This window comes from Alosa sapidissima, chromosome 9 (genome assembly GCF_018492685.1).
Source record: "Alosa sapidissima isolate fAloSap1 chromosome 9, fAloSap1.pri, whole genome shotgun sequence".
Classification (NCBI taxonomy): Eukaryota; Metazoa; Chordata; class Actinopteri; order Clupeiformes; family Clupeidae; genus Alosa; species Alosa sapidissima.
In genome coordinates, this window is record NC_055965.1 from 29144368 (window position 1) to 29159963 (window position 15596).

The 15596-nt window shown below is 45.6% G+C and overlaps 3 protein-coding genes across 28 annotated transcripts in view; 1 reads left to right on the top strand and 2 right to left on the bottom strand.

Annotated features, from left to right (window-relative positions):
* LOC121719407 (NACHT, LRR and PYD domains-containing protein 3-like) overlaps window positions 1-15596 on the bottom strand; it is an 851137-nt gene that overhangs the window by 371935 nt on the left and 463606 nt on the right. The gene's annotated exons all lie outside the window — the stretch shown is intronic.
* The window catches only part of LOC121719377 (NACHT, LRR and PYD domains-containing protein 12-like), a 732803-nt gene that overhangs the window by 244742 nt on the left and 472465 nt on the right, over window positions 1-15596 (bottom strand). The window lies entirely within an intron of this gene.
* Window positions 12544-15596, top strand: part of aars2 (alanyl-tRNA synthetase 2, mitochondrial (putative)) — a 21983-nt gene continuing 18930 nt past the window's right edge. The window contains exons 1-4 of the mRNA XM_042105023.1: window positions 12544-12816; window positions 13236-13424; window positions 13842-13987; window positions 14408-14599. Coding sequence (XP_041960957.1) covers window positions 12559-12816; window positions 13236-13424; window positions 13842-13987; window positions 14408-14599 — 785 coding nt within the window. The 5' untranslated portion in view covers window positions 12544-12558. The remainder of the gene's footprint in view (window positions 12817-13235; window positions 13425-13841; window positions 13988-14407; window positions 14600-15596) is intronic.

Consider the following 15596-nt stretch of genomic DNA (forward strand, 5'->3'; position numbering starts at 1 on the left):
CGCTCCTCCTGTGTCCTACAGCCTGATTCGTCAGCAGAGGTCGAGCAGCTCCAGGTGGAGCTTAACCAGCTGAAGGAGGAGCTAGCACAAGTCAAGAGTGCCAAGACGGTGAGGACACACGCGCACACACACACACACACACACACACACACACACACACACACACACACACACACACGGAGTCAAGAGTGCCAAGACTGTGAGGACACACACACACACACACACACACACACACACACACACACACACACACAGAGTCAAGAGTGCCAAGACTGTGAGGACACACACACACACACACACACACAGAGTCAAGAGTGCCAAGACAGTGAGGAGAGACACACACACGCACTGAGTCAAGAGTGGCGCGTCTGAGATGCCACCAAACCAGAGGCCTATTAGTAGATGATTTACGTTTTGTTTACAGGCTTCTGTTGGAGGCTATACTTCAGGCTACTTTGAGCACACTACGCATGTGGAAGACATGTGTGAATGTGAGATGGCACTACAAGATGAATGTGTGAATGTGACATGGCACTAAAAGATTATTTATCTGTCTTTGTTTGGTGGGGATGGATGGATGCACTTCTGTGTGACTAATCTCTCTCCTTTGTTTCCCTCAGGAGGCAGAGGAAGCATCAGAAGCTGAGCAGCCATTTGAAAAGTAAGCAGCACACGCACGCAGACACACGCACGCAGACACACACACACACACACAGTCATAAAGTGTAAAAAGTCCTGCTAGAGCAATTGCTATCAAGTTACGTGAATATTAATGAAATGGTGTGTGTGTGTGTGTGTGTGTGTGTGTGTGTGTGTCCAGCCTGGAGAAGGACGCTCGTATGATGTCACTGGAGGAGGAGCTGCAGCAGCTGAAGGAGGAGCTGGAGCAGGTCAAGGACAAGAGCAACGTAAGTCACCATGGCAACCCAGACATGGAAGAACAATATCGTTGGCAATCACTTTCAGATCGATTTTGAGAACGATAACAAGCTAATAGCCAATCAGAACCCATTAAATGTTAGCCGTTACATTCATTAACACAAGGTGAGACTTTGCTTATCGTTGTTCAGTTTGGAGGCTTTTATCGTTATGGTTATAGTTATGGTTATGGTCATAGTTATCGTTATGGTTATAGTTATCGTTATCATTCTTGGTGTGAATGCCCCTTAAGGCTCTGAACAAGGTGTGTTAAGTTAAGGGCAATGCCCACTGGAGACGACATTTGCGTCCTGATGCTCAAGAGATTCTCTAAATGCAAGAAAATGTGGGCTTTGCTCTGTTAAAGGTAATAGAGATGTAAACCCCAAAGGCCCCGGATCTTGAAAATATCTTGACAGATCTGTTGTGTTCCGGTTATGAGCTATGTGGTTTAGCTTGTTTCAAAGTGTCTGATCTTTCTTTCTTTCTTTCTTTCTTTCTTTCTTTCTTTCTTTCTTTCTTTCTCTCCTTTAGGAGTTGAGGGAGAAGAACTGGTCGGCGATGGAGGGTCTGGCTACGGCCGAGAAGCTGGGCGAGGAGAGACTAACCCAAGCCAAAGATGCACTGGTACGTACACACACTCACACAAATAACACAGTATCAACTTATGTAGACATCGCCTCTGCCATAGCTATGAATTGTTCAATTGCATTACTTTCAGGAAAGCATATCATCAGTCAGTACTGTGCAATGTGGTCTAATTTGAGCTGTATGTGTTTGTGTGATTCTCACAGGCCGAAGCTGAGAAACAGCTGAACTCTTTCCAAACGGAAGCCAAGAATGCCCTACAGGCACTATTCCCACAGGTTGTCATAGAAACAGAACAGGTAAACATACTGATTTTTGTTTTTGTTTATTTCGGACCTACAGCTGAATCACAGCCATGGCAATATCTGCTACCAACGGCCCTTTCAGTCATTGGGCCAATGAATATAACTATCAGTGGACGTGCCCTAGAAGACTGTTAAAATGAATGTTGTTGAAAGTATACACTTAAACTTTTTTCTTTTTTTTACACCCAGTAGTTTTAGTTATTTTTTTTTTAGTTTTCGTTCCCCCATAGTATTTTTTTCATGAGGGCAGGGGGGTCATTACATGGAAGAGGATACCACTGAACTTATTTTTGTTGTTTTTGTTTGTTGCCGTTGTCTTTGTCCTAGGCTAACTGGTTGGAGGCGTTCACAGCCAAAGCCCAGGAGGTGCTCAGAGAAAGCCAGCCCAGCCAGGTCGCCCAGCAGGAGGGCTCCGGATCAACGGACCTGTCGGTGAGAAAGTCTCTCCTCTCCTCTCCTGCAGCAAGTTAGCGTCCAGTGTCCAGCTATCACGTTGCGTCGGACACTCTGTCCACACTGCATGAGTTAAATATATGTTACTCTTAAGTTACATCGTGTAAACAACATTTTGACTAGCTGAATGAGCAGTCGCCCCCCACCCCCGCTCGCCCACCACCAACTGGAAGTAGAAATGGCGTGTGGCATGTCATACAAGACTGGCCGCTCACCACCCGCCTGTTTAGGACATTCCAATAGAAAAAGCGATCAAACTTATTTCTTCATTGTTGCTTGCTCAGGTGCTTGCACACTGCCCAGGCAAACGTCAACACACCCCAACATGCTAAACTTGCCAGTTGTTGGTTGCAGTCGTCTTAAAATTACCCAGAAAAATCAACTGCCAGCTCCACATTGCCCAGACAGTTAAAGACTTTAGAGCGAGTCAGACTCAATTCTACCCAACAAACACAGACTGTTGGAGCTTGTGGGGCGTTTGCGGGGCTTGCACCTTTTAGTTAATAAAATAACTGGACATACTAACACATTGAGGCCCTGCTGTGTTATGTGTTGTGATGGGTGTCCTGTCTTCTCCCCTATGGTCCCTCAGGAGCTGCTGTCCAAGCTGCAGGAGGCCGAGGAATCCCAGAAGATACTCAAGGCCGAGTGTGACCAGTACCGCACCGTGCTGGGGGAGACGGTGAGGACACACACACACACACACACACACACACACACACACACAGAGTTCACTCACCTGTCCAGATCAACTATTGGGTGTTTGTATAATTTATTTAGACAAATACGGAACTGAATGTTCATTGTCTGAGGGACGCTTGTGCCTCCTGGAAAGTCTCCACAACCGCTGGACCCACATTTTATTGGTTCAACTCCAACCACTCCAACTCCTTCAGACTCTTTAAGATGCACTGCGCCACTCTGTGTCATTCCTCTGAATTCCCCTCACCTCCACAAAGTGCATTTAAATTCACGAAGGTTCAGCTAAAGGCCTGAGTATCGCCCCCCTGACGCTCCTCGTCTCACAGGATCCATTTTCTAAAGAGTCATCAGAATGTGAGAGCGGCAGATAGATTGAACATTCCAGCGCGTTAACACTCCACACACTCACAGGAACATGAGGAACACGAGTCAGGGAGCGCTCCAGAGCGTCATCTAGTGGGCCAGTAGTGCCTGTACTTCACATCAGCTGTCTGTCTGTCAGTCTCTTCCATGTTTGCTATCTGTCTGTCTGTCTGTCTCTGTGTCAACCTGTCTGTATCTCTCTGTTTGTCTGTCTCTGACTGTTTGTCTGTCTCTCTCTGACTGTTTGTCTGTGTCTGTCTCTGTCTGTCTCTGTCTCTGTCTGTCTCTCTACCTGTATGTCACTGTCTGTCTGTGTGTTGGTCTGTTGGCCGTGACCTGTCTGACCTCTTGACCCCTGTGTGTGCAGGAGGGCATGCTGAAGCAGCTGCAGAGGAGCGTGGAGGAGGAAGAGCTCGTCTGGAAGGCCAAGATCGGGGAGGCCGAGGCACAGAGACAGGCGGTAAGTCACCCTGTTCACCCCTCACTACACACACCCTTCACTACACACACATAAACCTACAGCTCATCGTTGTTTATACCTACTATATACTTACTATATATGCACATACTGGCACCCAGTATCCTCCTCAGTGTCACCTAGTGAACCGATAACCTTCACTTCTATCCTGTATGGCTAGTAACGTTTTGGTGATTAGTAACGTGGTGATTATCTGTAGTAACGTTGTGGTGATTATCTGTAGTAACGTTGTGGTGATTATCTGTAGTAACGTGGTGATTATCTGTAGTAACGTGGTGATTATCTGTAGTAACATAGTGATTATCTGTAGTAACGTTGTGGTGATTATCTGTAGTAACGTTGTGGTGATTATCTGTAGTAACGTGGTGATTAGTAACGTGGTGATTATCTGTAGTAACGTGGTGATTATCTGTAGTAACGTGGTGATTATCTGTAGTAACGTGGTGATTATCTGTAGTAACGTTGTGGTGATTATCTGTAGTAACGTGGTGATTATCTGTAGTAACGTTGTGGTGATTATCTGTAGTAACGTGGTGATTATCTGTAGTAACATAGTGATTATCTTTAGTAACGTCGTGGTGATTATCTGTAGTAACATGGTGATTATCTGTAGTAACGTCGTGGTGATTATCTTTAGTAACAATGTCTCCTGCTGTTCTTCTGCTACAGGCCCTGGATCAGGTGAAGGCGCTGGAGGAGGCTGCAGAGGCCATGAGGACAGATAGTCCAGACACAGAACAGGTACACGCACGCACGCACGCACACACACACACACACACACACACACACAGAGACTGAGACATGGACTGACACATGCACACCCCCACAACACACACACACACACACACACACACACACACTCCCACAGAACAGGTACTCCCACACAGACACACACACACACACACACACACACACACACTAGGGGTGGGATAACCAGACCCTCAGGGTTTAAGCTGATATGAGGCAGCATAATGTTAGGTGCATAACTTTAAATGGGCAATTACTCATCCCTCTGTTTGAATGTTGTTTATGGTGTTTCCTCCCCAGCTGAAGGAACAGGTGATGCTGCTAGAAGCCCAGCTGGAGAAACAGCTGGAGTCGTTGACCTTCAGCCAGACCTACGCAGAGGAGATCGCACAGGTGAGCACGCTCAACTGCACTCTCCAGCTACAGGGACACCTATAACTGGCCAAGCTCAGTCCCAGAACAGTTCGAGGTGCTCTTAGCGAGGTTATGCGGTTTCTAAGCTAAAACATTTTTTTTGTCACGCATGACCAGCATTTTGGGTCTGTTAAAGTAAACTGAAGGTCTTTATATAATGGACTACTTCTGTCATGATCTATGTTGGCCATGTTTTATTTAACAGACCCCTTGTGTGACTGGGTGTTTTGTAACTGGCCTATGGCCATCTCTATATCTTGTATCACTAGTGTTTTGTAACTGGTCTATGGCCATCTCTATATCTTGCACTGCATCAGAGAGTAGCTGTGTGATGAGACCTGCCCTGCCGTATGCTGCCTGTGTTTAGAGTCCATACTGAATCTGAGTGTAGTTGACCCATAATAAAGTTGTTTTTAATCTCTATCTCTTTTTCCCTCCCTCCCTCCCTCCCTCCCTCCCTCCCTCCCTCCCTTTCTTTCTTTCTTTCTTTCTTTCTTTCTTTCTTTCTTTCTTTCTTTCTTTCTTTCTTTCTTTCTTTCTTTCTTTCTTTCTTTCTTTCTTTCTTTCTTTCTTTCTCCCCCTCCCTCCCTCGGCTTGTCCAGCTGAAGGCGTCTCTGTCGGAGTCCCAGGCTCAGCTGGAGGCTGCCCAGGCAGAAGCCCAGAAACAGACGTCTGAACTCGCCACGGTAACGACCCGACCCAGCCACCCTTAACCCAACACATCTGGGCCACAGCAGTGCTCTCTGAGACTCTGGGCCAACATCTGTTTTATTGTCTCCTTGTCCATATCAGAGACTTCATAATTCATGGGTGTCACTTGTACTCATTTACTCGTGTCAAGTGAAGTCACTTTTGCTTTCATCGTAATCATGTGGAATTGATTTGCGATTTAATTAAAAAATACTGTGCGGGATAATATTCTATGACTGTAAATGCAAATCATCCGTAACCATAACAACCATGCACGAAAACACAATGTCTGCCCAGTTCCTCCTGTCAGGGGTCAAGGAGATGAAACTCCCTTTTTTTATTTTATTTTTGTGGGCAGAGTTTGTTGTGATTGACAGCTTGCTGTTTCAGGTGAGGCAGCAGCTGAGGGAGTCGACTGAGCGCGTGCAGAATGAGGACTACTCCCACTCGCCGGGGTCAGAGGTCACACAGGTCAGGGTGCCAGGCCGAAGGAACGCACCCTGCAAAGCCTTCTGGGAACTATCAGACACTGTTTTCCACTTCTTCTACTATTTAACATCGTATAACATCTGTCTTCAAATCGACCCGGCTCAGCCTCCCCTCTCGACCAGAGACCAAATTCAGCCTCCAGATTTGTGTAGAATGATTGAGCAGATATATTCAAAATAATCCTGTGTTTCTAGCGTATGTTTCGTATGCAAAAAATACATGAAATTCAATGAAGCAAAATCCAACAAAACAACAAAATACATGCTAATTTGGAGAGACACTGGTTGTTACATTGTCCTTTCGCCCTCAGCACAGGAGATGTCACAATGTCACATCTCCCTGCTGAGCTGTGATTTGTGCAGAGAAGAGGCTGCTACTGATGAGTGGAGAATCGATTAGATGGCAATCTTAGCATCACTCTCCTTCAGCTAACCCCCGTTAATGCAAAAACATAAACGTAAAAAAAAACGTAAAACTTCCTAATGAGGTGCCCTAGTCCTATGGCTTCATTCTTCCAAAACAAAAGCCATAGGGCCCCAAGTTAGCTTACCCAGTAACTAAATCACACACTATCCCTCAGGATAGGCAGTACTGCATCACAACAGTGAGAAATATGAAAATCACTCATGGACACACGTAGTGTTTGCATTAACGGGGGTTATTGTTAGCACAAAGTTAACAACTTGTAGACACATACTTGAAATAGCCCTCAAGTCTCCTTATCCTCAAGTCACCCTACCCTCCATCTTCATACAACATGTTATGATATTTCTATTCTCGCACACCCTATCCCTCCCTCCCATGCATCCCTCCCTCAATCTATCGCTTTCTCTCTGATAGTTCCCATGTAGGTGCTTGCTTTTGGTTGACACTAACCTCTGCTCTGTGTGTGTGTGCGTGCTAATTGCTAGTTTTCTTTTGCTGTGTTTGGAAACAACTCGTAAAATCCAAACTGCAAAAGAACTTGCAGGAGATGCTTTTCCAACCCTGTCGCTTCCTGTGTTGCTGTCTGTCCTGGGCCTGTATCTCTAAAACCTCATGGATTTGTAGATCTCCACAAGACACAAGCTTTTCATTGGTCCACACAGCTGGTACCGTCGGACTGACTGATTGAATACAATGCGTTAATTTCTTTAAAAAAAAAAAAAAAAATGCTATAATGGTGTGTAACTCGGTTGATACGGTTCCCATTGGAGTATGTTTTGGTTAAGAGTTCCACTTGAGTCATTGCTACATCGATATACCTCTAACTGAACATTCACTTGTGAGTAAATTGTAATTTTGTGTGACATAGACTTATGTGACCCGAGCTGAGTTGAACTAGAACTTCCTTTCTATGTTTTGTGCCCATTTCCAAATATGTTGTCATGCAGTGAATATTGTTACATGATACTGTAGCAGAGATGCTGTAGATAGATAATTTTACAGCGGTGTAACAACGAGAATGTTGGAACATTAAAATATTTTTTTATAATGTTAAACATATTTTATTTTATATTTTTTGCTGAAGGGTTAAATGACTATTGTCAATATGCCATCATTTCACATGCCTCTGTCCCACCATGGTCATAGCACCAAAACTTGATGTAGTTCTACGAAGGAAATCAATAGGGGTGCTGTTTTTCCGGAACATTCTCCCAGCTTCTGTGTGTGGTTGTGAGATACGGGCCCCTGGTGTTTGCGCTATAGCAGCTGCTTACTGAGCCTCACTGGTGCGTTCAAAACATTTGGGGAGAGAAAACTAAAAAAAAAAAGATTTAAACAAATTCTCATTGAATATGGCCGAGAGCAACTGTGCTTCAAGATGGCTGCTGAACAAAACAACTTATGTTATCTGGAAGATTTTGGCCTTTGAAACACAGGGGTTTTATTGTTTTTTTTTTTTGTGTGTTTATTTTCACGGTGAGCTTTTTTCAGCTTCCTGGTTTTCGAGCTGAGCTGCTGCCTTCTGGAAAGTTCTCCAAATCTAACCTCAAAGCTTGTTTGTGTTTGTTTGTTTGGTGTCACAGCACTGCACCCTTGTCTAAGGAGTGATGCAAGCACGTCCCCACCTCACCCCAAAACTCACACACAGACACATTCTCCTGCTCCTCTCATGGCTGTTGTGTCCTTGACAACACATTGTGTTTGACCTTAGCATAACCTCTGTGCGTTCCGACTCTTTCTGCAGGTGCAGAGCCAGCTGGAGGAGACGGCTGAGAAATTATTGACAGAGGAGGCCATGAAACAGCAGCTAGCAGAGAGCTATGATCAGGTAGCCACCACACGCAGCATCAAATGGCAGCTAGCACAGAGCTATGATCAGGTAGCCACCACACGCAGCATCAAACGGCAGCTAGCACAGAGCTATGATCAGGTAGCCACCACACGCAGCATCAAACAGCAGCTGACACAGAGCTATGAGCAGTTACGGCTCCCACACACAGCTGCGTGCATCGCGTTGCTGGAGACACATCCCATTCACTTTAAATGGGCTCACGTGATCCGTTGCCGAACTGAATTGTGGGTCCGGCGCGTCGCGTTTCTCCCGCTGCTCGCGTTGAGGAGTTCAGCTGTTGCTGCACCGACAGACGGCACAGGCCAATCAAGCCAATCTACGGACGGCACCAACCAATCACATTACGGTTTTACTTCAAGTCATTTGCATAGCTACCGTCTGCGCAGCTGCGTTGACGGAACGCAGCTGCGCAGCATCAAACAGCAGCTAGCACAGAGCTATGAGCAGTTAGCCACCACACGGAACATCAAACAGCAGCTGGCACAGAGCTATGAGCAGTTAGCTACTAGGCCACATGCAGCTTCAAACCGCAGGTAGCCACTATATACACAAACCTACACAACATCCAAGAGCAGCTGGCAGAGCTATGAACAGGTAGCCACTATACGGCAAACAAACTAAATGACCTTAAACAGCTAGCGGAGAGTTATGAGTAAGTAGCCAACACACGCAGCATCAAACAGCAGTTAGCACTGAGTTAAGAGTAGGTCGCCACAACACGCAGCATTAAATGGCAACTAGCAGAAAGCTACATCACAAGCAGCGTTAAATGGCAGATAGCTATAAACAGGTATAGCCCCTACACCACAGCAACCACAAACAGCATCAAACGGCAACTAGCAGGTAGCCACTACAGACATAAACACAACATTCAAGAGCAGCTGGCAGAGCTAAGAAAAGGCAGCCACTATAAGCAGACAAACTGAACAACATCATACAGCAGAATAAAGATAATCTAAACTGCATCAAAGAGCTACACAAGCACTAAATAGGCCTACACAGCATCTAACAGTTAGCTAACAGAGCTTTGAGCAAACAGACAAATCACACAGCGTGTGTTATCAATATAGGAGAACAGAGGTAGGAGATTGCAATGGTCATGTCCTACTAGACTTTATAGGAACATGTTATGGTTATAGCCGTGTCCAATTGTACTGCAATTTCCCAACTTTTTTTTATTTATTATTTATTTATTTATTTATTTATTTATTTTTTTTATTTGTTTACTTGCATAAAACACGGTCCTGGCTATGAGGTTTTTTTTTACTTGCATAAAACACGCGGCTAATAAATTACTGTGGTGTGATGGTGTAAAGATGAGTGATTACACATGACCGTAAGACGACATGATGTGATAGTTGGCCTGTTTGATGGTTAGATACTGTAGACGCACACATACACACACACACACACACACACGAGTGCTCATGTGTGTCCGCCTTGTGCTCCCCTGCCAGGCTCAGAAGTGTGTATCGGACCTTCAGGCCCAGCTGGAGACTCTGAGAGCAGAGGGCGAGGGACCCACTGTCGAGCTGAAGGTGCGTGTTTGGGTGCGTGTGTGTGTGTGTTTGTTTGGGTGCGTGTGTGTGTTCACAAAACACATTGACATCTTCCAAAGCTGAGACCACAGCACAACTTCAAATCTCAAAGCATTTATATTGTGTTTTTTTGTTTACTCGTTCGTGTAGTGTTAATTGTTTTCTGTTTTTATTTGTGTTTGTCCCAGGAGCGTCTGGAGAAGGAGAAGAAGCTGACGAGAGACCTGGGTCAGGCCGCCACCAAGCTGCAGCTGCTCCTTAAGACCACCCAGGACCAGCTGGCCAAGGAGCGGGACACCATCAAGCACCTCCAGGAACAAACACAGGGCAAGGTGACACACACACACACTCACACACACACACACACACACACAAGGGCACACTCACAAGGGCACATGCACGCACTCAGACACACATGCACGTACACACACAGGCACACACACACACTTACACTTACTGAAAGCACATACACACTAGCACAACAAATTAATAATCTGCTAAAGAGAGTTGGTAGCTTCCGGACAGTCATACATGCGTACTCGCTCACACGTTGAACAAGGTGATAGTTTTATCTCTCTCTCTCTCTCTCTCGCGTACACAAATGTGAAATGTTTTCTTTGCCCCTCGTAGCTGATATTTTTGGCAGTGCACAGTGAGCCTCTTGTTCCGGAGCCAGTACCCTGAGGCTGATGAACAGTTCTGAAACACACACACACACACACATCCTGGTCTGTTACACCACAGCTAACAGGGGCCCTGGGGAGGGCAGAGGCAGGGTGCTACGTGTGTGTGTGTGTCCATTCATGTGTGTTAGAGAGTTGCAATGTACAAATAAGTGTGTATATGTGTAGGCACATCTATGGCTGTTTTGTATTTGTGTGAGGTTATTGTTTTTGTTGTGTGAACTCTAAAAAAGTGATTGGGGGGGGGGGGTGGAAATAAAACCAACAACAAAACAAAACAACCATTGTTCTTCCATGTGCTGGTTTGGAGTATTTTACATCTGGATGTATCCCTCATTCATATTCAACGTTTGGTTTATATTTCTGAAAATAAAATATAATCTATCAAATAACCATACTTTTTCCGTTCTGTTCATAGAACACTGAAGAGCCAAAGGAGGGAACATCTGTCTGAGCTGAGACTGGACGACCATCAGAGAGAGAGACGGCGAGAGAGAAAAAGAGGAAGACTAAGACTTTTCCAAGATGCCTTAATTTACTCGACATATTCATTTATATCTTTGTAGTCTCACAGTGCTGTAGTAACTGTTGGGTGGAATGGACCTTTCAGAATGGAAAGAGGGATGAAGTGAAGTGAAGGGAAGGGAATAAAAAGAAGAAGAAGAGAAGGAATGAGAGAGAAAGAGAGGGAGAGAGAAGGAAGGTGTGGGAATGAATGAGTGGATCTAGTTATGTATCTTTTAAAAAAAAAAAAAAAAAAAATCGCAGATCAAAGATTTAAATGTGGGACACTTCAGCCGAGACGAGGCGGGCTGCGGGTGTCTCTGTGGACTCACATTCCCAGAATGCACCATTCTGTCAGTGTTAATGGATCAAAGGGAAATCCTCCATGTGGCTGCGTCACTGCACGACTCGTGGCGGATTAATAATAATAATAATTAAATAAAAGAAGATGGTGCAATCACTTTTCTTTTAACTTTATTGTTTTTTTCTCTTGTCCTTTTTTCAAATGGGAGTGGAGGACCTCAAACTCGCCACCCCAACCCAGGAATGGAGGAAAGGGGGGGGGGGGGGAGCAGGGGATAGGCCTGGTGACATTTCTCCATTGCGGTACGGAGACGACATGCAATGTTTGGCCCCTACACCTGTTGCTGTGGGGACGGGACACCCTCATAATGTGATCATTTGTAATGAAACAATAAAACAATGTAGACCGTAGTAGCTCTGTCTCGGCACTATCTTTTGTCATTTGACATTTGTCATTTTTGTTTTAATTTGCTTGTGATTGAGAAGTTGAGTGATGCTAGATTTGCATGACTTCATTTAATTACAATTGTGACCAAGGTAAAGCGCACACACAGGCCTTGTTTTTGATTCAGAGAAGCTGTTGGATAACAGGGAGGACAACCACATTACATACTGGCTGCCTCTGCATGATGTTCTGTCATTTTGTTTGGTTTTAAATGACAAATGACTGATAAAATTAATGAATACCAATTTAATATCAGACACTTGTGACACAATTACAACACATGATGTGTTAGTATAGTGTGTGCCCACATTGTTGATCTTGACTTGGTCTATTTTGAGTCTGAAGAACTGGACCACAGGTAATCTGACACATTCATCTCAGTGAGTAGAATAATCTGAGGATGTGAAATGATATCAACACATGAGAATGGCCAAGGGGGTTCTGTAACAACTGGATACATCGATTTTGTCAATTTTCTGTTAAAGTGTTGAATACACTCCGACTAGTGTGATTGTGTAATTATTTACTGTGTACGGCTGCTTTAAGAAAGTATTGTATTGTGTAATTATTTACTGTGTACGTCTGCTTTAAGAAAGTATTGTATTGTGAATCTGATTGGACGACTTTATTCGTCACCTTTGACCCAAACTGAAAAGCAATATGGCGGCGCCCGTGAGAATCCTCACCGCCTGCCGCACCGCAATATTGAATGCAAATGTCACTGTTTTCTCGCTTCGCTCACGAAAATGTTCAGCTTTACCACACACAGATGTTCAGAAGGAATACTCGTCCAAATGGGTTCGGCGGAAATTCATCGATTTCTTCAAAGAACAGCACGGACATCGGGTTGTACCGTCCTCGCCCGTGCGACCGCGGGGAGACCCGAGTCTGCTGTTTGTGAACGCTGGCATGAACCAGGTACAGAACATGACATGATGGTCACAAATTGTTACCCAGACCGAAATGCCAATGCAATGCTGCAGCAGACATACTATTTCAAAACGGGTTAAGTAAGAAGTTAAAAGGAACTGACCTAACGTAAATCCATGCAGCGACATGTCAATTGCCATGTCTCGTTAATTACCTAAATGGCTAACTGCAAGGTTAAATACTCACATTTGTTGACAGTGTTGTTCAAGCACGTCTCTTGTAATGCTAAGTGAGCCACGGTCGAATAGAAAACACCATCGAGAGGCAGGCACCATCGAGACCGCTAAGTTATGTTGTGGTAATGGTGCACATATAGCAGGTCACACATTGAAACTGCTACTCTGAAACCAATTGCTACAATTCTATAACTACTTTATTACTGAACGCTATGTCTGTTACTGTATTAGTTCAAGCCTATTCTGCTGGGTGCGGGCGACCCTCGCAGCGAGATGGCATCCTACCGGCGCGTGGTCAACAGTCAGAAGTGCGTGCGCGCCGGAGGTAAACACAACGACCTGGAGGACGTCGGCAGAGATGTGTACCACCACACTTTCTTCGAGATGCTGGGGAATTGGTCCTTCGGGGACTACTTCAAGGTGAGCGAGAGAGAGAGATGCACTGGGTGGTTGAGAATTATGCTGACAGTTGTTTTATGTTTGGTAAAGTGTTGGATTGAATTCCATATGTCCATAAATCCTCTTGGTGAAACTTGCATGCATCTATCATAACTGCTAGAATAGTTTGACAGTTTGACCACAGAACTGCTGAATTAATTACATGTTAACAAGTACTAACGATTCCTAATCCTAAGATAAACTAGCCATTAGTGCTTAGATAGTTCCATGGGCTGACCCTTCTTTCCTCAAGTCTTTCTCTCCCTCCCTCTCCCACTGCCTCCCTCTCTCTCTCTGACTCCCTATCTATCTCTCCCTCTCTCTCTCTCTCTCTCTCTCTCTCTCTCTCTCTCTCTCTCTCTCTCTCTCTCTCTCTCTCTCTCTATCTCTCTCTCTCAGGAGGAGGCGTGCAGTATGGCGTGGTGTCTGCTCACTCAGGAGTACGGGATCCCTCCGGAGAGGCTCTATGTCTCGTACTTTGGTGGCGACGCAGCCTCCGGCCTCCCAGTAGACGAGGAGACGAGGGAGATTTGGAGGAGCCTCGGGTACGTTCAACATAAGCATGTCATGAAACAGCCAGGGTGCGTTCAAATCCCCTCTCACATGAAACAGCCAGAGTACGTACGTTCAAATTCCCTCTCACACGAAACAGCCAGGGTGTGTTCAAATTCCCTCTCACATGAAACAGCCAGGGTATGTTCAAATCCCCTTTCACATTAAACAGCCAGGGTGCGTTCAAATCCCTTTTTACATTAAACAGCCAGGGTGCGTTCAAGCGGCCACATGGAACAACAAGGGTGTGTTCAAATTAAATGAAAAAAATGAAAGAATCGCTGAAACTAAATTGACCTGTCTATGCCTCTCCTCCTCTCCTCCCCTCTCTCCTCCTCTCTTCTCCTCCTCTCTCCTCCTCTCCTCCCCTTGCTCCTCTCCTCTCCTCTCCTCCTCTCCTCTCCTCCCTGTAGGGTGCGAGGGGAGCGCCTCCTGCCATTCGGCATGTGCGATAACTTCTGGGAGATGGGTGATGTGGGCCCCTGCGGCCCCTGCACTGAGATCCACTACGACCACGTGGGCGGCCGAGAGGCATCCGCACTGGTCAACGCAGACAGCCCAGAACTGGTGGAGATCTGGAACCTGGTCTTCATGCAGTACAATAGGTGAGATGGATGCTACACACACACACATATAAATATATAAACTGCAATTTGCAGCCGCCAGCAGAGGGCATTTAGCCTACTATGCTTCCGGACAATATTTTGCGTCTCCCCTAATTCTGAAGCAGTGGCACCGCTAAATGAAGAGGAAACACTGAGAAGAAAGTTAATGCTTTAAATAGGCTACATCAATGCAGTATATAATATGTGAACTGAAACTGGATGGGCCATAATAACCTCTGACTAGTTTAGGCTACTTATTGTTAAATTGCAATGTGAACGGCAGCCAGCAGGGGAGGATACGTCTCAGGATTATTTAAAAAGCAAATGTGCATCTGCCCTGATTCTGATACCGTGGCGGTATTAATTAAACCATGGGGGGCCGCCATGCTGAAATAAATGTACAGGAGACACTGTATACACACACACACACACACACACACACACACACACACACACACACACACACACAGGCCCAGACAACATCCCAGGTCGTGCGCTGAAGGACTGCGCTGAGGAGCTTAAGGATGTCTTCACAGACATCTTTAACACTTCCCTGAAGCAAGCCATCCTCCCATCATGTTTCAAAGCTGCCACCATTATACCTGTGCTGAAGAAAACTGCTCCATCCTGCTTCAATGATTACCGCCCCGCGGCACTGACACCCATCATCATGAAGTGCTTTGAGCGGCTTGTCATGTCACACATCAAATCAATTCTCCCCCCCACCCTGGACCCCTTCCAGTTTGCATACCGAGCCAAACGGTCTACAGAGGATGCAATCTGCTCTGCTGACGCATGACTGCACTGCAACCTACAGCAACAACCACATAGTGAAATTTTCTGACGACACAACTCTGGTGGGTCTCATCACCAAGGGCGACGAGACTCAATACAGGTTGGAGGTCGACCTTCTGACCACGTGGTGCAGGGACAACAACCTCCTGCTGAACGTCAGCAAGACCAAGGAGATTGTTGTTGACTTCCAGAGAGGTCACAC